Source organism: Telopea speciosissima, chromosome 11 (assembly GCF_018873765.1).
Source record: "Telopea speciosissima isolate NSW1024214 ecotype Mountain lineage chromosome 11, Tspe_v1, whole genome shotgun sequence".
NCBI lineage: Eukaryota > Viridiplantae > Streptophyta > Magnoliopsida > Proteales > Proteaceae > Telopea > Telopea speciosissima.
Window position 1 is genome coordinate 36,976,386 of NC_057926.1, and position 22,806 is coordinate 36,999,191.

The 22,806-nt window shown below is 39.3% G+C and overlaps 1 protein-coding gene across 1 annotated transcript in view; it reads left to right on the plus strand.

Annotated features, from left to right (window-relative positions):
* LOC122645818 (WPP domain-interacting tail-anchored protein 1-like) overlaps positions 1-22,806 on the plus strand; it is a 40,715-nt gene that overhangs the window by 6,225 nt on the left and 11,684 nt on the right. Inside the window, exon 4 of the mRNA XM_043839188.1 lies at positions 11,710-11,905. Coding sequence (XP_043695123.1) covers positions 11,710-11,905 — 196 coding nt within the window. The remainder of the gene's footprint in view (positions 1-11,709; positions 11,906-22,806) is intronic.

Consider the following 22,806-nt stretch of genomic DNA (forward strand, 5'->3'; position numbering starts at 1 on the left):
AATCCAGGTAACTCTGAAAAAGTCATCTACAAAAGTGACAAAGCAACGAAAACCCAACATAGAAGTAACAAGACAAGGACCCCACACATCTGAATGAACCAAAGAAAAGGGTTGAAAAGCCCGTTTATTGACATGAGGGGGATAACTTACACGGTGAAGTTTCCCAAACTGACAAGACTCATATTGCAAACTCGACAGTGACTGAAACCTACTATCTAAAATTTTCAAACTCTGCAACGAAGGATGACCCAAACGACAATGGATTTGATGAGGAAGTGCCACACTCGAACATGCCACAGGTGATGCGTCTTCAAGAAGATACGGCTCTCCAAATATGCGACCTCTACGTCTTCCTCGACTTGAGATCCTGAAACTCACAATAATCAGGGAAAAAGGTGAAGAACAATTGTTAGCTTTGGTGAATTTTCAAACGGACAACAAATTAAAAGGAAATTTGGGCAAACATGAAATAGAGGACAATGACAAAGAAGGGGTAACATGCACAATGCCTGTACCCCGAACTTTAGCAAGAGATCCATCGGCTAACACAACATTGGAGGAAGACTCACGAAATGAAGAAAAAAATACTTGAAGCTCCGGTCATATGGTCCAAAGCACCTGAATCAAGGATCCAGGGAGGAGAGGTGGATGAAAGGCATGCAATAGCATTACCTGGCTGAACCAGTGTAGTAGTGGAGAACTGAGATGATTGAGAATTCTGAAACTGAGTGAATTGCTCATAATCTTCATCAGACATGGTTACTGTTTTACCCTCAGGCTGGGAAGGAGGAGGAACCCCCGGATCACTACTGGCTGAATTTGCAAACTGAAGTGGTTTACCATGGAGCTTCCAGCAAAAATGTTGAATGTGACCAGCTTTGCCACAATGATGACAAGTGCGCACCTGTCCTGAAGTCTCTGAAGTACTAGACGTGGGGGCTTTACTATTCCCTGGCCCACGACCACGACCACGACCACTGCCACCATTACCTGTCCCACCATTGGTCCCACGGTTGGGAAAGGTTGCAAGTGCCGAACTGTCACCACCATGGTGGAATCCTGGCTGCTCTCACGGGAAACCCGTAAAACATGAGAAAATGCCTCTGGAAGTGTGGTGACCCTATCACCATCGAGGATTTGAGACCGTACTGGCTCAAACTCTTTCCGAAGTCCTCCCAAAAATACCAAAACAGCAAGTTGCTCTCGTTGCTGCTGCATCTCTTGTACATCAGAAGTGATAGGCAGAATGGAATTCAACACCTCATACAGGCGCTTGAATTCAGCAAAATATTGGGTAACAGTCAGGGTCTTCTGATCCACTTTATAAAAAGCTTGGGATAGATCATAGATTCGAGACAAGTTGTCCTTCCCAGAGTAGAGGACATTCAAATACTCCCATAAATCCTTTACTGTGTCAATATGAGTAACCAGGTCTGCTAGCTGGTTATCCATAGAATTCAACATCTGACTCAATATCCTTGCATCCATAGTATCCCATGTTGTGTCACCTTCAGGTTTTGATTTTGTCAAGTGATCTTGTAGATCACGCCCAGTCAAGGCCAATCGAACCACCTTCTTCCACTGCTGAAAGTTAGAGATTCCTTCGAGTTTCCTTTCAGTAATGCGATGAGAAGATGATGGCAGTTCAGTCACAGTGGTCTTTGTTTCACCCATTCTCAATCAATCAAGTCAAATCTTCACAAAGAAATCGATTTCTGAATCAAACCGATGAACCAGCAAGGAGTCTGGATCTTCAACAACCACGAAAAAAATCTGAAATTGATTTCTTAGTGAAATCAATACACCAGCCAGCAAAACCGAAAGCCACCAATAAATCGATTCAGGCAAAAAGGACTGAAATCAATCTCCAAATTGCAAAACAATATCTGAATCGATCTCAACCTTCACACATACCCAAAAAACGAGACTTAGGCACCGTTTGACAACGTTATATTTTTTCTGTTTCTTTGCCAGTAACGTTATGAGAACACAAATGAAACAAAAAAACCGTTTGACAAAACCGTTTTGTTTCACTTTTTTTTTATTACAAAAATTAAAATTTATAACAATTTATGCCTTAAAAAACGTTTTTGACATAACAACAATTTGTTGTTATTACCATTTTACAAGCCAATGGCAAAAACTGTTACTCGACAAATCACACTCGTTCACTTGTTCGCTCAAACAAAAGAAAAGGAAAGGGGTAAAGGGAAACCCTATTTTGCGCATTTAAGGGAGAAGGGAGACGATTTGAAGGGAGAGCTGCAACAAGGTACGGTCCATCTCTATCTTTGCTATCTCTCTCTCTCTCTCTCTCTCTCTCTCTCTCTCTCTCTCACTATCTCGCTCACTCTCTGTGTCATTCTCTGGAGGGAATGCACCAACCTGCATCTCTATCTCTCTCGCTCGACCTTTCCGAAAAGCTCTTCTATCTCAACCTCCTTTTTGAAGCAATAAATTCATAGGAGAAGGGAGACCTGCAGAACAAGCAATCGATGCTTTGAGATCCATAGTATCCTCTCTCTCTGTCACTGTTCGCTATCTCTCTCTCGCTCTCTGATATGGTATGGTCTGACCTTCTTCGATAGAAGACCAGAGCAGGTGCGAATGACTGTTTGTCCTCCTGATTTAGGGTTCTATTTGTTCATCTCTCTCTGTTTATCGCCTCTCTATCCGTAAGAATCTCTCACTCTCTCTCTCACTATCTCGCTCTCTCTCTCTCTCTGTTTATCGCCTCTCCTTCTCCGGCAGCCCCAAACGCTGCCTGCACCTCTGTTTCTCAGCTGGACATCCTCTCCATTTTGTCCCTCCCACCTCTGCTAAACCTATGTCAATCTCGGCTTGTGAAGTATAAGGCTCATTTTTTTTCCTGCAATTTTTGTCTCAGAGATTTATAGACCGACCTGCCTGATTTTATGGCTTTTCATGTTGCAAATGTAGGGATTTTACCATCTGGGAGTCCAGCTTAGTGCAACCAGTGATTACAAACAAGGTAATCTCTCATTCTTTCTCTTTCTCGCTATCTCTCGGTCTCTCTTAAAACTGGTAATCCCTCCATTTGTCTGCTGGAATCCGTATTGCAGTCGTGTAATGGTTTGTTAGTTCTGTAGATGTTCTCTTGTTGCCTTCTGGCTTTGATGTTTGTTATCTTCCTCTTTGTGTTATGTCAGCATTGGTTGTTATTGTTTGTTCTCTTTGGATTGATTTTAGCCTCTCTACACATGTTTTATTGGCATTTGGTGGGCTGAGATTCATTGGTTGCTTTTGTGTTTTTTCCCCCAAATTTGTGCTGCACAATTATTTACTTTGATGGGAATCAGAAGTCGTTTTTCTCTGTTGTTTGAATAATCTGGATTGTTGGATGATGCTCAATTTCTCTCTTCTTTGATTCTGAGTCCTAGGTCCTTGTTCATTTCTTGCTCTAGCTTGTTGTTTTCTAGTGGTTTTAGTAATATGGCGGATCCCCTACTTTAACTTTGTAGTGGCTGGTTATTGATTTACAAAATGAAAAACTACTAGAGAATCCACACACAGAAGCAACTATTGATCATTCTTTTGATTTAAGATGGAGCCCAGTGTAAGGTTCCTGAGGTGAAGATGACCTCTCATCTCATTTATTTCTGAAATAAAACCTCTATTTTGGGTTGTGAAGCTGCCAGTGAGGTGAGGGGTGTTTATAATGGTTGCTTCTCTCTCTCTCTCTCTCTCTCACACACACACACATTTACTTTTCACATTTGCGTCAAACTCCAAGTCAGTCTTAAGAAAGAAATGATCATTCCAGGAATTCTGGGCTAACCTTTAACTCTGGAGAAAAGTATGTGTGTTTGGGAGAATGGGCATTAGAACTCAAACAAGACCCACACAAGCAATTCCGTAGTTGGTACTGTGAGTTTTCTTCTGATGAAAGAATTTGAACTTGGAAAAAGGGTTATAAGGTACAGAAATAAAAGAAAAAAAGGCCCACCTCACCATCATCAACTTTTCTCATTTTATACCATTACCCTTTTCCATTCATTTATCACCCTTTTTAAGGGTGTCCACATTTCCATAAATAAATTGTATTACCCATTGAGTCCCATGTTCAGCCAACCTGTTCACACCTTTTGAGACGAGACTTGACTGTCCTAGACTCCTAGGAGTGCCTTCAAGTGGTAATTAAACTGAAAATGAACTAATCACTGCAACTCTCTTCCTCTCACATGAGTTGATTGAATGAGTTGGCAAATCCTCATTCAAATTTCAAATACCTATGTATATGACATGTGAGTTACTTGAGTGTTTTTTTTTTTTTTTTAGATTCTTCCATTATTTACATGGTTTTATTCTTCTTGAGGGTGCATTAATTGGATTCAAATTGTTGGCCTGAGCCATGTGAAAGCCTTTTCATCATTCTCAGAAAACCACCTAAGATGTGGTAATGCTGTCCATGAAGGGGATTCATGTAATTTTGCTGAAACGGGGTTAATTTTAAAGTTCCATTGTAGTTTCAGTGAAGATGAATCTACCCACCAAACACAACTAGCTGTTTAAAGGTGTTGGAATTGGAAAAAGTCCCTAAGTTAGAGCTAGATATGGAGAGAGTCAGAGAGACTTTTCTTTCTCTGCCCTTTCCTTCTTTTGTCTTTTTGGCTATTTGTGGGTTGGAAGATTGAACCCACGACCATGTTAACAAAAGCCATCTATGTACTTAACCTAGTTCTTTTTTAATAGATTTAAGAGTGTGAAAGGATACATAGTTACATTTACTTTTCTAAAGGGTGTAAAGGAATAGGGAGAGTATTATGAAGCTAATATTCAGAACAAGTTATTTGACCTGAAATGCAATGATTAAACTCTTTACTTGTCTATTTTAAGGTATTGCTATTAATAGAGGTAAATTCTTGTGCAATATATCGTTTCTATCATATAACTATGTTATTTGTGGTTAGGTTAGATATTATGTCAACCAGCTCAACTCAAGCAACTCATGTAACATGGAATGTCAATGAGGTCGATAAGTTTGTTTATGTAATGATTGAGAATGTGAGGAATGGTCAAAAGACCAACACCACAAAAGTAGGTTGGAATAACATCCAAACTGAAATGGAACGGATGTTTCAACGTCCTTTTTCAAAGGACCAACTACGTCAGAAGATGTACTAATTACAGAAGGACTACCATAGCTTCAAAAAGCTGTTAGAGACTACAGGGTTTGGTTGGGACCATAATTCAAGGACAGTTACTGCAGAAGATTCTGTTTGGGATTCTGCTGTTAAGGTACAACATGCCTTTTATTCCCATCAACTGAATTCCTTATCTATTACTGTCCATTACCTATGTGTCATTCCATTAAAACAGAGTTTGTTTTAAATATACAGGCAAACCCAACATGGAGAATATTTCGAAGAAATGGCCTTCCATGGTGGCCTGAGTTGTGTGAGATGTTTTCGGACACAAGTGCAAATGGGGAAAGAGGAGTTACCCCACAAAGGCCTACAGCTCCACCCCCAATCATCATTGATGAACAATTAGAGGATGAGATAGGCCCACAAGATTCCTCATTGGGTTTGGATGAGATAGACCCAACTGATGTGCAGGATTGTACAACTCCTCCTACCACAAAGCAGAAGCGGGATCTTGATAAAACACCAAATGATCGTAGGAAGAAGAGTGCATCAAAAGCTATTGCTGGTATTAAGAGTGATTTTACGCTTTATTAACTGGAAAATGGAGCGGGCTGATAGTGTCACTCCCACATCCTCTGCAGCACCTCCTGTTGTTTCTACCACTACTGTGCAACCTCTCACTGTGCCTCCTCCTGATCCGACACACCATGATGGACCTTATAGCATTAAAGTTTGTCAGATTATGTTGGACAACATAGAAGACATTAGCAAAAAGGTGTATGCGGCTGCCACTAAGAAGATGGTTAACGACCCTGGTTGGAGAATCTCATTTATGGAGGCAAGACCAGATAGAAGGATGTGGATCCTGTCTATCGTTGAATAGTTATCTTTGATTAATGGTTGATAATATATTTAGACACGTATTCCTAAACAATATTGGCTTTTAAAATTTGATACTTTTTATATTAATATTTGGTTGTATTTGGTTGATGTGAGACTTTAACACTATTTTATTTGTTCTGCTATTTGGTAAACTTGAATGGTAGCCACGTATTCCTAAACAATATTATTTTTCATTAATGGTTGATAATATATCTAGATATTTTTATGACATCTATTATAATACTTTATTTGATTATGATATTTGGTTGAATGCCCAACTATATGTCATTATGTTGGACAACATAATATTGCATTAATTGTTGTCATATTCTTTACAGATATGTCAATCAATAATTACAACCAAGATAATTCACCAGATGACGATGATATTGACATTTTAACTATGGTTAACGCTGTTCTTGATTCGATCAGAGTTAGAGAACCATGCATGGATGGGCTGTACACTTCATCTCTTCTAATGCATGACATATTGACGGGCCATTCCGATTTTTGCTATAGGTTGTTTAGAGTTGAAAGACACGTATTCCTTAACCTACGTGACCTCATGGTTCAGAGAAACTGGTTGCAAGACACTCGTTTTATTCGAGTTGATGAACAACTAGGGATCTTCATGATGAAAGTTGGACATGCTCTAGGTACTAGAAAGGTGGCAACTAAATTTCGACGGTCAACACAGACAATTAGCGCTGTCTTTCAGCTTGTGTTGCAAGCTATGCTCAATTTAGCAGAGGAACTCATTCAACCACCTTCTTATGAGATAGTACCAAACGAGATAAAATACAACCCTTATTTTAAGGTAATCTCGACTTTGACTACAGGGTTTTTAGTATGTTAATTTATGACTGGAATCCTTTTTCTTTAAAATATAACATGTATCAACTGCTCCTTTTAGGATTGCATCGGTGCTATTGATGGCTCCCATATCAGTGCAATAGTCACATCAGGAGAGCAAGCTCGATATCGAAACCGAAAGGGAATAACCTCACAGAATGTCATGTGTGCTTGTTCATTCGATATGCGTTTCACGTTTGTGTATGCGGGTTGGGAAGGTAGTGCACATGATGCTAGAGTATTTGAAGCTGCAAGAGCAGATCCATCTTTAGGTTTTCCTCATCCACCTCCAGGTAAATTATAGATTTTGAAACCCCTCAATTCTGTCAGATTTTGATTATTATAATTAATAGTAATATATAATTCATAATGCTTTTAGGTAAGTATTATGTTGTGGATTCAGGTTATGCAAACCAACTTGGGTACTTAACACCGTTTAGAGGAGAAAGGTATCAGTTACTGGACTTTTAGGGAGCGCGCAGGAGAACAAGAACGGCTAAAGAATTGTTCAACCACAGGCATTCCTCTCTAAGGAATGTTATCGAAAGGACATTTGGAGTCCTAATGAATAGGTTCCAAATCTTGAGGTCAATGAAGGCGTATAGCATTAATGACCAAGCGTTAATTGTGTTGGCTTGTTGTGGGTTGCATAACTATATCAAAGATGAACAAAGAAAGGATGAATTGTTTGAGGAGTATGGTCGGGAAAGACACATAATAGATGCACTTAATCCCGACCCTCAATCTTTTGAACAAGTTAATGTAACTACAACTCAGAGGGAAAGTGCAAGACAAATGATAGTAGCACATCTCCAAATTGCAAATGAATTGGCCATCGATATGAGGTTGCCTCAGATTCCTACTTAGGAAGATTTTTCTAATGGTTGGACAACATGGTTGTATACTTTATAATGTTATTTTGATACTTATGGAGATTGGTGATCGATTCATTTTTATGTACTTTATTTGATTAACTTTCAAACTTATGGATATTGATGGTGTCGATGAATTAATGGTTATGTACTTAACATCGTTTATATCTTTATGGCATGTTTAAATATTTTTCATATCATACCCATTATTAAACCATCTTTTTATTTGACCAGATGGCTTCTAGTCAGTATACGCCTACACATGCTAGATGTGAAGTATGCAACTCCATTTGTAGTACGGATATAATAAAGAAAGGTCCCAATACAGGTAGACATTTTTTCAAATGTCTACAACATAAAGAATTTTTCATGTGGGTGGAAGATTTAAGATTATGTCAATGTAGAGAAGGACAATGTAAGGTACGAACATCAAAAACCACAGCAAACCCCGGCCGAAGATTCTGGTGTTGCCCAAAATCAACAGGGGTATGCCTAATATTCACATAAGTATACAGTGAATATATTCTTTTAAGATTATGTAATGTTAATAAGAATGTTTTTATTTTTTATACAGATTCAAAACCCGGGTTGTAGGTTTTTCAAATGGATAGATGAAGAAATCATGTACAGTTATAAACAGCCTAACCCAATGTCAAGTGATTGTGTGGGCACTTCAACTTCAGTCAGCTCTTCCTCAACTCCTACATCTGTACGGGTTATGGAATATTTGCAGAAAGCAATGCAAGAAGAGGAAGAAAAAAAAAAGATTTTAATAGGAGCAATTCAAGCTTCAGAGGAAAAGTAAAAAATATACAATGATATCCTTGAAGACCTTAAGAATATGAGCATAAACAAAAAATGATGATTGTTCAAATGATTGTGTACCTTTTATTTCAATATATACTTTATGTGGGTTTGTAATAACTAATGCACTAATGTTATTTACTTTATATGAATTACAATATTAATGGTTACATATAATTTTTCTTTATATGTTTTTTCAATATTTTTTTTAAAGTTTTTTTTAATTAAAAATAATTTTTAATGTCCTACCATCCATGATTTTATATGTATTTTAGTAAAAATGACAATTTTGTAATTTACATTAATCAATACAAAACTGTTACAGAAACAGCTTTTATCAAACTCTTTTCAGTATTAATAGTGTTCTGGATACGTTTCTAGAACAGGTTTATCAAACACCTTTCAGGAAGCCAGTAACGTTATTCTAGTAACAGTAACACCAAAATACGTTTTTAGTCAAAAACAAAACAGAAACGCTACTAACGTTGTCAAACGGTGCCTTAGTTCTTTTATATAGATATGAACTAGTCTCAAACAGTTCCACAAAATTGCAGCATAGGGTGCTGCATCCCCTTCAAGGTAAGATCACGAAAATCCTCAAAACCTTAAGTCTTCAAAGCCGCAACCTTGTTTTGATCAAATCGAAGAGAATAGAGAAGGTCCGAGGATATTAGATTGACTCCTACAGCCCTTGTTCTGATACCATGTAATAATAATGAAGAGAAATAGGAATGAAGAAGAAGAAGAAGAGAGGAAGAAGAGAAAAGCTGCTGCACAAGTTGGGAGTTGCAGCCGTGAGTTGAAACTGCTCCCAAAATGATTAATATATAGGTTTTACAATAAAGACCCAAGGACCAAAATACCCCTACTTGGGGAATCGTGAATGAGTGCTGACTCTAATTCACGATTCCCTCCCCCTTACATATATTAACTTCTAACAAAACTCAATAGTGATGGGAGAAACCCACGGGTGCTGGGCAACAAACTAAAGGATGCTTAAAAAATAGTTGATAGAAGACCCCAAAAAGCTTCAAAGCTTAACTGCCGATCTTGCAGTCCTTGATATGATGAGGTGAATGATCTCCTGTTTGGATTGCAGCTGCACTCTGAACATCTGTGATTCCTTACCTTCCAATAGGTTCAAACAGAACCAAGAGTGAAGAATGCCACATAAGCTTTGCCCTCTTCCTGAAGGGTTACAGACTGCTAAAATCCCATGAGATTCAGACCCCATGAGGAGGGTTCTATTTTAGCCTGAAAAGGGTCACAAAGTAATCCCAGATAGCTCTAAGAAAGTTACATTGGATAAAAAGCTGTCAAACTCATACCCCATTTGACTAGCATGACAAGCACACTCAAAGAAGTTCCTCATCACCTCCCTCTGTAATTGATCACGTGTTAACATTTTCATGACTCAACTCCCAAGGCAAAGCTTTATACTTAGGAAGAGCCTGAATATTCCAAAAAAGGTTAAAAGGATACACTCCATCGTTATGAAATTGATAACTGGTGGCCAAGAAGAGGGACATTGATGAGAAAAATCTACTGCTTTTGAGAGATCAATCCTTCTATCAAGTTCATTAAGAGTTAGGGGAAAATCAGTTGGTAAATCAATCAAGCTGGAGAGATTGGAGTTTGGCATCTTTTAGATCCCTCCTAAATCTAAGATCCCAGGATATCCCAAAAACCTCCACATACACACACTCTAATAATTCTACCCTTGAGCATTAGAATGCGATATAGTCTATGGAATTTACTGCATCGAGGGACATCGCTCCATCACAATTCATTCCACAATGTGATGCACATACAATCTCCTACCTCATGCATAATATAAGTGGAGAAGAAAGGAAGAAGGCACTAAATACTTTTCCACTGACAAGCCAGGGTAGCTCTGTTGTTCATGCCAGAGTTTCTGCATCATAAATTTTATGTTCTTTGGGAATTGAAGTTGGATCAGACTATAAGTTCTTACTCTTACCTCTCCCACCCCAAAAAAAAGAAAAAAGAAAAAGGACAACTAGATATCTTTAAAGAGTGTCTAAGACAACTGTGACCAACTGAATGATGTCTGTTCAGTTAAAAGCAATATTTTTTTTTGTCTAACCATATATCTGTTCTTTATGCGCATCTCACTTTCTTATATCCAACGTTTTTTTCTTTATTATTTTTGTTCTTTCACTTACACTATCATATTGGTTTAATACCTTTAGTAAACAGGAAACATATATATTCCTTGTTTACAAAATGGTGTTTCTCATACTCAAATTATTGCTGCCTCATGTTTTGTTGATTTGTATTCAATATGTTTTGTTGATTTGTATTCATATTGACTGAACCTGAAAAATGTGAAAACTGTAGGTGGTTTGTCAGTGGTAGCTTTATTAGGCTTTAAATAGAAACTGCTGATATTTCTAATGGTACCTAAATACTATTTGTGCCTTCTGCCTATATTTAGAGTTATAAACCAACATTCATGCTGCTGATTTATTATCAAAATTTATCTTCAGTGAAGCAAGAATGACATGGACTGCTTGCCAAGATTTTTTTTGATAGAGGGTACAACAACAACATCCAACAGCAATAGCATGGCAACACTGGATTGCCCACGCCATCAACCCAGAAAAAGAACTACTCAATAGGAGGGAAAAGCTCATTAAAGATATACCTGCTATCTCCTTCCTTAGCTAACTCATTAGCTACACTTTTTACAGATCTGCCTCTCCAAGAGAATGTGAAATTCCTAGCTACAAAAAGGACCTAGCTTTCCTCAGTAGATGAGAACATCTACAAGGACAGCAGCATTAGACTTCATCCACTGATCACCACAGTTGAATGTTCCTCAACCACTTAATCAAATGACTCATGAATCAACACCTTCAGCTCTGCTGAGAGAGAATCAGTTTTGCCAATTGGCCTAGAGAATGCAAGACAAGAATTTGATATAAAATATGTATAAATATACCCTTTTACAACTGGATGATATTTTTCTTCCCCCTTATTTCTGAGAATTTTTTCAATGAAATGCAACTGTATAATTTACATTTGATATACAAAAAATTAGTTGTGGAAATCAGATTCTAAATATGAAGAATGTCACAAATGAAATTAAAGGCTCTGTTCTATCTGTTCCTTGAAAGTGTTTTTTCTCTAGTCTTTCAACTGAGATATGGTTTGGCTGGTATATGCAGATATCGTCATTAATAAGTGAGAACAAGAATTTGGTGAAGTTGTTGAGGACAAAGGGTGTTTCTGTAGTGATGAGTAACAAAGGGAATGAAAATAATAGAGAACCTCCTGTTTCCAAGGATGGTTTGGTTACTACAATTTCTACCAAACTATCCAAAGAAGCAGTTGTGGAATCTTCTGATACCGGTTTCCAGGTAAGATATTTTTTCATTTCTTATATTTTATGCTTTATGATTCGCAGTTCCAGAGATTGAAATTAGAAGCATGATCGGTTAATGTTATAGGACAAAGATCCTTATTGGCAACAATAGCATGTGAGATGTATTGATTCTTGGGCACTTCCTCCCTAATTCTTAACTTCAAGTAATCTAAGAATACATAATGAATAATATGCCATCAGACATGGTACTAATGTGTAGGTATATTAGAGTGGGATTTTCATTGTGCTTACCTTACTTTGCTCATTTAGTCATATTATTTATAATTGTAGAATCACATTATATAATTGTTAGTTGACCAGTTAGAGAGTGATGCTTGCTGCACATTGTATTTGATTATGATCATCTGGCAATTCTTTGGGCCATAGCCTTTGTGCTCCTAACAAGATTGTGGGGCTAGCATTTCTCCTTTATGTAAACAAACCATTGTGCATTACTCCTTTGTGTAAACAAACTGTTGTGCATTGCGTGTATATTTCTTTTGTTGGGATTTCATGGAAGAGTAGAGTATCCCCGTGCCATTGTCACAGCAATGTATACCTAGGCATCCCATTGGGCCATGGCCTCCATGCTTCGAAATAGGTGACAGTTCATTGAATTTGGATTTAAGAGTGGTTTCAGGGAGAGAGAGAGAGAGTTCCAGAGTGTTCAACACTTCCTAAAGCTCTTTCAGTATGTATATCTTTGTTTCTTGGGGCCCGACCACCCGAGTTCTAAATCTTGCCGAGATCTCGAAACACCTGAGCTTGTTGAGACGAATTATGGTGCGAAATCTCAAACATGCATTATTTGGAAAATCTCGACCAAAATTTCAAAGTACTTTTGTACCGTCCCACCAAAATGGTACAAAGTGCCCTATATAAGACGCAAACTCGACCCAGACTTCGAAATAAAATAAACTCGATAGAGAAGAGGGGAAAATCTTGGTTCTTGATTCTTTGCCACATCATCACTCAATACTACTGGGATATACTATTGGGGGTTGCCACATCACTATGAAGAGATTGATTGCTGCTTACGTGGAAGATTTGGCTACATTCAACTATTTCAGGTATAATTACTATTCCCAAAAACTATTTTTTTAAACAAAAATATGACAAATACTTGTTGTATGGTGGTAGATTTTTTTATATTTCAGACACCGGAATGTGTAGCAGTAACCAAGGATCTTGCTTTGATACCATGTAAAGAATAAAAGAGGGAGAAGAAGAAGAAGAAGAGTGTTGCTGCAACTCTAGGGAGTCACAACGATGTATTGGGACTCCCTACTTCCATTCATTATATAATAATCACTTAGGGGTAAAAAAGGAAAAACAAAAAAAAATAAATTACCTAACACCCAAGGCGTATCGGGATTAGCGCTGACTAGTGTTGGCGTTAATCCCGATACCCTGTTTTCATAACAGATTCAAATAGGGGTGTGTATTTGCTTATTTATGAATAATATCTTAAGTAAATGTTAAAACATTTACTTAAATGATATTTGGCATTGTTAGATATATGGTCAGAATACCGTGGGGGTATTCTGACCCTTATACCCTCTTTATTTTGTTATTTTGTTATTTCGGTATATGTGGTTTAGTCCCACATTGCTAATGTACTAAGTGTTAATTATTCATTATAATTATAAATATAGAAGTGCTTAGGATGCATTAATCATCCAAGCATAGAGTTCTAATTCAGATCCACTTAACATGGTATCAGAACTGGTTATGAATTAGAACCATCCACGATTCCCTCCCCTTCTCTAATTCTCGATCTCTCTCCTGTTCTCTTCTCTCCTCTTCTTTCCTTTGTTTTGCATTGTTCTTCTTTGTCCCATAGGGCAGCACTGATGAGGTGATCTATTGATCCAGCTGCTGCCCTCCCTTGTTACCTCACTTCATGATATGAAGAATTGATCGATAAGGTGCTGCCCTCCTTTGCTGCGAATATTGAAGACTTCAGCCTTCATTGGACAGATTCACACTATATTACAAGGACTTTGTTCACTATATTGGAGCTTCAGACCTGCGGCAGATCAGTATTCCAGCACCTACATCAAGCTACATCAAGTTCTAGCCCTCAAGATCGATATCTCTTCACACTTTCAGGGTTTTTTCAAAACCCTGACAATTGTCAATCTTGGGGTTCCACTTATCAGTTAATTCTGATTTTTTGAGGAGTGCTTCACATCTGTTCAAGTGTCCTTCGACTGCAATTTCAGCCTCATACAGTCACTTTTCAGGCCTCACATCATCTTATCGATTTCAGCAATTTCAGGGTTTTTTTCAAAACCATGAAAATATCGATCTCAAGGTTTTCTCTGGCTGCTGTTGCTGATTCTTGGAGACACTTATTCCTTCATTATTAGAGGGCTTTCATCCTTGTTTCAGCCCCTTAACTTGGAGGTGTTCTTGGTTTTCTCTTCACATGACCCTCTTCTCCGATTTGGGATTATTCACTTGTCTCCATGGGTGACTCGTGGATTCGATCGCTACTTATGTTGGTGATGGAAACAGCAAACCAGAGTATCATACTTTCTCTCCAAATCCAATCAAGTTGGATGGCACCAATTACCTACTTTGGTCTAGGTCGCCTCCTTTGCCATTCTTGGCGTAGCCTTACGGTCATATTAGGGGATCCATTGCTATGCCCTCGAGGTTGGGGCTGCTCAAGACAAGTGGCTTGTCAACAATGGAGTTCTTATGTCCTACTTGATTGGTTCTATGGTTACAGATCTACAATACAATTTTCTTCTCCTTGATACTGACCTGAAATTTGGGCGCTTGCAAGGAGACTTATGGACACTTAGCAATGATGCCTGGTATATGAAATCGGGAAGAAGGTCCTTCACACTACTCGGGAGAATTGATGCTCCAAATACTATGCTACCTTGCGCAGCCTTTGGCAGCAATTGGACCATTTTTCCGATTTTCACCCAAGTACACAGTGCAGATATTACTTCTTATAAGCAACACATGGACAAGATCGGGGTTTATGATTTCTTGGCAGGATTAAATGTGGAGTATGATCAGATTGGGTTCAAGTGTTGGGTCACAAGCCTTTTCCCACACTTAACGTCGCCATATGCCCTAGTCTCCTCTGAAGAAAACCGTAGGGCTGCCATGTTGCACCCTCCTATTCGACAGATCGCTCTCCAGTGCTGCCCCCGCCACTCTTGCACCTAGTGGCATTGCTTCTCTTGGTGATTCTACTACAGGTCTGTTGTTTGTGAGTATCGTCACAAACCTTACCACACCAAGGAGAAGTCTGGAAACTTCATGGGAAACCGGCTGATTTTGAAGCTAAAAGGGTGCCAAGACAAAGATAAAGACAAAGACCAAGGCCCATCGGATCGAGATCATATCGCAGCTCCTGCATCGACATTGGTCTATCCCAGGATGATCTACAGTGCACTCTACGTATGCTAAGGTCTTCCGCGCGCTTCTACTACATCAGCCATCGCCAATTCTTCACTCCTTCAGTTCACACTTTGCCCGGTCAGGTATTTCATTTGGAGGTCATTGTGCTTCTGTGGTTTCCCATCCTTGGATCATAGATTCTGGAGCTACAGATCATATGACCGGTTCCTCTAGTCTGTTTCACAGATATTCTCCCACTTCTGGGAAAGATAAGGTCAAAGTGGCTGATGGTTCCCTTTCTTCCATATCTGGAAAAGGAATCATCAACTGCACTTCCTCTCTTCCTTTGTCTTCTGTTTTGCACATTCCTAATTTTATTACTAACCTTCTTTCAATTAGTAGTATTACTCGTGATCTAAACTGCAAAGTCATTTTTTTCCCTTCTCATTGTGTGTTTCAGGATCTGGACTCTGGGAAGACGATTGGATTGGGTAAAGTGCACGGTGGACTGTACCTGCTTGATGACGGACGCTTCTCTCCACCACCACCTTCTCCGCTGCATCAGAACTCCTTGGTCTCTTCTGAACTCTCCCAGTGGCACTCTCGGTTAGGTCACCCCCCTTTAGGAATTTTAGCTCATTTATTTCCTCGTTTGGTCACCCTTCGTACTAAGGATGATTTTTTTTGTGAGGCTTGTGTTCTGGCCAAACAGACACGTTCAACTTATCCAATTTCAAATAAAAGGAGTTCTTTTTGTTTTCAATTAGTGCATTCTGACATTTGGGGTCCTAGTCGTAAACCATCTATTTCTGTTCATCGTTGGTTTGTCTCTTTCATTGATTGTCATTCTCGGAACACCTGGGTGTATCCTTTGCACACAAAAAACCAAGTTTTTTCATGTTTTCATCACTTTTATAAAATGGTCCAAACTCAGTTCCAGGCTACTCTTAAAGTATTGAGAAGTGATAATGGAACAGAGTATACAGAATCCCAATTTCAAAAATATTTGACTGATCATGGAATCATTCATCAAACTAGTTGTGTTGATACCCCTGCCCAGAATGGTGTAGCGGAAAGAAAAAATCGCCACTTGTTAGAAATGGCTAGGGCTTTGATGTTTGAGAGGAATGCCCCGTCTCAGTATTGGGGGGATGCGGTCCTCACTGCGGCCTATCTCATCAATAGGCTACCCTCTAGGGTTCTTAACTCCCGTAGCCCCTCTGATATTTTACTGGGTAATTCCTCCTTTATTGTGCCGCCCAAGGTGTTTGGTTGTGTGTGTTATGCTAGGGATACAAGATCTCCAGGAAAACTTGAGCCTCGGGGGCTCCGTTGTATTTTCTTGGGTTATTCACCGACCCAGAAGGGTTATAAATGCTACCATCCCCCTTCCCGCCGTACCATGGTTAGTATGGATGTTATTTTCCATGAGTCCCTTTCTTATTATTCTTCGCCACCTCTTCAGAGGGAGAGTTCTAGTGAAGATGTGTCCTTTGAGATTCCTCTACCTGAGGTTCCTCTGGCGGCTGCCTAGCCTTCTTTACCACCCACGGCTGCTACCCTGACCTTTTGTGGATGCTTCCCATCCTACTTTGGCGATCGCCCAACCACCTCGGCCGTGCCTCCTTCACCTAATGGGAATCCTTTACAGGGGAGACCATAGAAAATAGTGGTGTTAATGTTCCTATCCGGGGGAGCGACTCTACCCGAGAACTATTGGTGAATTTCGAAGAGAATTGACAACTCCAACATGATCACCTATACAAGGGGAGATCCACGAGGGGCAATGCATCCCATTGTAGCACCGTACCCATCCAATTGTCGGCTCCGGACACGGATCCTACATCTCCTGGTAATCCATCTACTCCGACCTACCTATTGCACTTCGCAAAGGTACTAGGACTTGCACTTTACATCCTATATCTCATTTTGTTTCTTATAACTCTCTTTCTCCCTCTTTTCGTGCCTTTGTATCTTCTCTTTCCTCTATCTTGATTCCTAGAAATTGGCAGGAAGCATCTACAGATGGAAAGTGGAAGGCAGCAATGTTGGAAGAAATGAGAGCACTTCACAAAAATAATACGTGGGATCTTGTGGCTCTTCCTCCAGGGAAAAAACCAGTGGGATGTAGATGGGTCTTCGTGGTTAAACAGAAGGCTGATGGTTCGGTGGATAGGTATAAGGCCCGTCTGGTTGCAAAGGGGTTCACTCAGACTTATGGAGTTTATTATCAGGAGACCTTTGCACCAGTGGCAAAGCTCAACACCGTCAGGGTGTTATTATCTTGTGCTGCAAATCTTGGGTGGGATCTTCAGCAGTTAGATGTCAAAAATGCCTTCCTCCATGGGGAGCTTGAGGAAGAGGTATATATGGATATTCCACCAGGTTTTTCTGATGACAGGACTAAGGGCAGGGTTTGTAAATTGAAGTGTGCCCTTTATGGTTTGAAGCAGTCACCTAGGGCCTGGTTTGGCAGATTTCACCTAGGGCCTGGTTTGGCAGATTTCATAAGGCTATGATTTCAGCAGGTTACAAGAAGAGCAATGCTGATCACACTTTGTTCATCAAACGGCTTGGTAACAAGGTTACTCTTCTCATAGTCTATGTGGATGATATTGTGGTTACTGGTAATGATGATGCTGCAATCAGGGATTTGAAAATTCTTCTCGGCCGTGAGTTTGAGGTCAAAGATCTTGGTCCTCTTAAATATTTTCTAGGGATAGAAGTTGCTCGATCTTCAAAGGGCATCATTCTTTCTCAAAGAAAATATGTCCTTGATCTATTGACTGAGACAGGGCTGCTAGGCTGTCATCCTTCCGATACTCCTATGGAAGCTACTACAAAACTTAGGGAGAAAGAGGGTGAGCTTGTTGACAAGGGTGCTTATCAGCGATTAGTGGGCAAACTAATCTATCTTTCTCACACACGCCCTGACATTGCAGTTGCTGTAAGTTTGGTGAGTCAGTTCATGCATGATCCCTATTCCTCTCATATGGATGCAGTCCGTCGTATTTTGAGGTATTTAAAGTCTGCTCCAGGAAAGGGAATCCTTCTATCTCCCAATGGTCACTTGAAGATTGAAGCCTATACTGATGCCGATTGGGCTGGTTCTCCTGACAGGAAATCTATCTCTGGCTACTGTTCCTTTGTGGGTGGGAACCTTGTCACATGGCGTAGCAAAAAGCAGAATATTGTGGCAATGTCTAGTGCTGAAGCCGAGTTCCGTGCAATGGCACAAGGCATTTGTGAACTTCTGTGGCTTAGAGGATTATTGCAGGATATCGGTGTTGCTGTCCATCTTCCTATGATGCTTTATTGTCGCCATTAGCATTGCTCATAACCCTGTCCAGCATGATCGTACTAAACACGTGGAGGTTGACCGACATTTCATCAAGGAGAAGCTTGAAGCCGGCCTCATTTGTGTTCCCTTTGTAAAATCTACTGATCAACTAGCTGATGTGTTCACTAAGGGACTGAGTAGCAAGCTGTTTCATCCTATCTAGTCAAGTTGGGCATGCATGATATATATGCTCCAACTTGAGGGGGAGTGTTCGATATATGGTCAGAATACCGTGGGGGTATTCTGACCCTTATACCCTCTTTATTTTGTTATTTTGTTATTTTGTTATTTCGGTATATGTGGTTTAGTCCCACATTGCTAATGTACTAAGTGTTAATTATTCATTATAATTATAAATATAGAAGTGCTTAGGATGCATTAATCATCCAAGCATAGAGTTCTAATTCAGATCCACTTAACAGGCATAAATAAGTGTCTGTCCTGGTTTCGAGCTAGGTTTCCTTAAGTTTTGATGGGATAATTGAATTTATATAGGTGTTCAGGTTGAAACTTGCAAAATTACAGAAATATGGTCGAAAAACAGGGTCGAAACTGGTCGAAACTCGTTGAAACATTGCATTTTTTAAACTCCCCCTTCAACTCGTCTTGATCAGCTGCAAAACCAAGATATCTCGGTCAAAATCTGCAGTTTTGACCGAGATTTGGTTCAATAATTCTAATGTAGTTTACTTATGCTAGGAAACTATATATTAGGAGGATTCTGTTTTTTTTATAATTTTTTTGGATATTTAAATACAAGTAACCCCCTCCCCCAATTGGTAGTTAATGAAGAAGATATTTTTTTTAGTGAAAATTGAGAGTTGTAAGAACTCTTCTTTCCTATCACTCTTTCTCCTCATCTTTTCTTCTAAAGTTACTGTTTAGGTGAGTGTTCATGGGTACTGTTTGCAGTCCTAGAACAACCTCTATATCTTCTCTTTCTTTCCCATTGCAGGCTGCTGAAATCCGCAAACTAGCTAGTCTTTTCATCTCTGTTTATCAGGAAAATAATTTAGATCTGGGTTATGGAGCCAGCCGATCTGATCTTTGATTCCTAATTTAGAATCTAGCTTGGTTGGCTGCATCAATTTAAGTATCATAGCCTACCTACCTTAGCTACCTAAATCTGGCTGTTGATACTATGGCTCCATACAAGGCGTTTGTATCGCTCACTGAACATTGGGTGGAAGAGCAACTAGATGAGCCACTGATGATAGGGGAAGAAGTGATAACAATTGTTGAAGAGCAACTGTGGAAGAGCATAAGATGGTTGATCTTTTCCGCCGATGATAGGGGAAGAAATGACAACAATTGTTGAAAAGAAACCGTAGAAGAGCATAAACTGGTTGATCTTTTGATTGAACTAATTGAGTTCGTGTTTCCAAGTAGTGACTTCAACAATGAATTTCTTCTCATTGATATTCTATTGTTGGATTGTGGTCTGATTGTCAACTTTGGGTCAAGGAGGATGGTTGTTGATTGTGTGTTGAATCCTCCTCTACTTCGAAACTCGATGAAGTTTTTTTGAACCGAGGGGGAATAATATAGGACCGGTAAAAAAATTGGTCTTTATTTTAATATCTATGGGGGTATGGGCTCTTAATTCCTTGGCTTTTCATTGTAATGGCTGAAATATAAAGCCCAAAAATGAGGGCCTAAAGGGGTGTATGGAAATTAGTATTTTAATTAAGTAGTTAGTATTAGTAGTGGGGCTCTAGGACTCTAGGATCAATTTAGTAGTTATCTAATAGAAATTGCTATAGGGATCTTGTGGGGCCCATTTCTTAGCTGTTAGAGTTTTCTCTTAAGTAGAGCCCTAATTAGATTGAGTTTCTGTTTTGGGGGTTTTAGAAGTTTAGCAAGATGCGAGTCTCAAAATTAGTTTCTAAGTGTACTTATTTTAGGAAACTAGATATTATGAGGATTTTTTTATTATTTGTTTTGGATCTTTAAATACATGTAACACCCCGTCCCCCCGATCGATAGTTAATGAAGAAGTTGCTTTTTTTAGTGAAAATTGAGAGTTGTGGAAACTCTTCTCTGCTACCCCTCTCTTCTCTATCCTCTTTTCTTCTAACTTACTGTTCATGTTACTATTCATGGGTACTGTTCAGTCCCAGAACAGCCCCCATCTCTTCTCTTTCTTCTTTTCTTTATTCTCTCTTTGTTCATGTAACACCCCCAATCGATAGTTAATGAAGAAGATACCCTTTTAGTGAAAATGGAGAGTTGTGAGGACTCTTCTCTACTATCCCTCTCTTCTCCTCTATCCTCTTTTCTTCTAAAGTTACTGTTTATGTTACTATTCATGGGTGCTGTTCAGTCCCAGAACAGCCCGTCTCTTCTCTTTCTTCTTTTCTTTATTCTCTCTTTGTTTCTCTATCACAGGCTGTTGAAATCAACAAATCAGCTAGCCCTTTCAGCCCTGTTTTATCAGGAAAATAGTTCAGATTGGACCTGTGGAGCAACCAGTCTGATCTTCCTAATATGGAATGTAGGCTAGCTGTCTGCATCAATGTCCTTATCGATTACATTGCTTTGGTGCATTTGGCAGGAGTGGAACTCCTGGTTATTTCGGGATGGATTCAGTTTTGAGAAGTCATTTAGGATCACCACCAGGGTGGTCCATTGGACATCTTTTCAGTGGAAGCTGAGGTTAGCCATTGACGCTGAGAATGATCTTGGCAGGAAAGGTAATAAAACCCAGGATCTGTTGTGGGAATCTACTTCACATTAGTATCTTTCAGGTTTGGTCATGAGACCTTTTTATGGACTTTGACTATCTCCTTCTGTTAGCTTTGTTTTCTAGCCTTCTAGACCTTTTCTTGGGGACACTCTTTCGTTGGCCTTGTATACAACAACAACGCAGCCTTATCCCCATTAAATGGGGTCGGCTACATGGATCCTTGCCCTCCAATCAACTCTATTCGAGGTCATACTTGATACAAGGCCTAAGCTATGCATGCCTTTTCTCACCACTTATCTTAGGGTCATTTTAGGTCTTTTAGTTCCTTCAATCTGAATAAAATCGCTCATCCGTACTGGAGAATCCAAAGGCCTCCATTGAACTTGGCCATGCCACCTCAAACAACATTTTATAGCTTACTTGTATCGGAGCTACTCCCAAATCAACTCTAATATGATTATTCCTTACTTTATCCTTCCTAGTTTTGCCACCCATCCATCCCAACATCTTCATCTCTGGTACACTGAGTTTATCTATATGATGCTTCTTAACTGCCAACATTCCGAGTCATATTTCATAGCCGGTCGTATGATTGTCCTATAAAATCTTCCTTTTAAGTTTTAAAGGAATACATCAATCACACAACACTCCGGATGCACCTCTCCACTTCATCTATCCTATTTTGATTCTCTGTGAAACATCATCCTCTATATCATCCTAGATACCTAAAATAATCACTTTGCGAAATCTCCCTCATCAATTTTCACCACCTGATTATCCGTCCTGCTGTAACTAAAGTTACATACCATATATTCCGTCTTCTTTCTACTCATCTTAAAACCTTTTGATTCCAAGGTTGGTCTCTTTAACTCTAACCTGGCATTAATTCTTGCTTTTGTCTCATCCATCAAACAATATCATCAGCAAAATGCATACACCAAGGAACCTCATAGCGAATGTCTCTGTTTAAATCATCCATGCTACGCGCAAACAATATAAGGCTTAAAGCTGATCCTTGGTTGGCCTTATATGTTCTCTCTTTATATGCTTCGAAACTCTAGTTAGAAAAACAATAAGAAGAAGAAGAAGAAAGAAAGAAAGAAAAAAAGCTATGAAACCTTAGTTTAAAAAAAAAAAGAGGGGTTTCTGCTTTTTCGGTTGGATCTTGCTGTTTTGCTCTTCTTCTGGTTGTTTCAGCACACCGGCTATCATTCTTGGTCTGCTTCTGATGAATTCACCTTGTATGTCTCACTGTGCTCTTTTGTTTCTGCAATTGGGGTTTTTGAGAGTTTTGATTTTTCTTGGGTCATCTTCAATGGCTGCTGCAACTTCTGCTAATAGGGCTGGAGGAGTTTTGACCAGAAAATTCAAAAGTAAAGCTACATAATCTGGTGGTAAATCCAAGGAAGATGTTAAAACTGAGCCTCATGCACCGTTTCTTTTTCCTGGTTCACGTTCTGGCGGGCATGGCTGCTGAAACCCCTATCCGATATGTTGTTGTGACTTTTCTC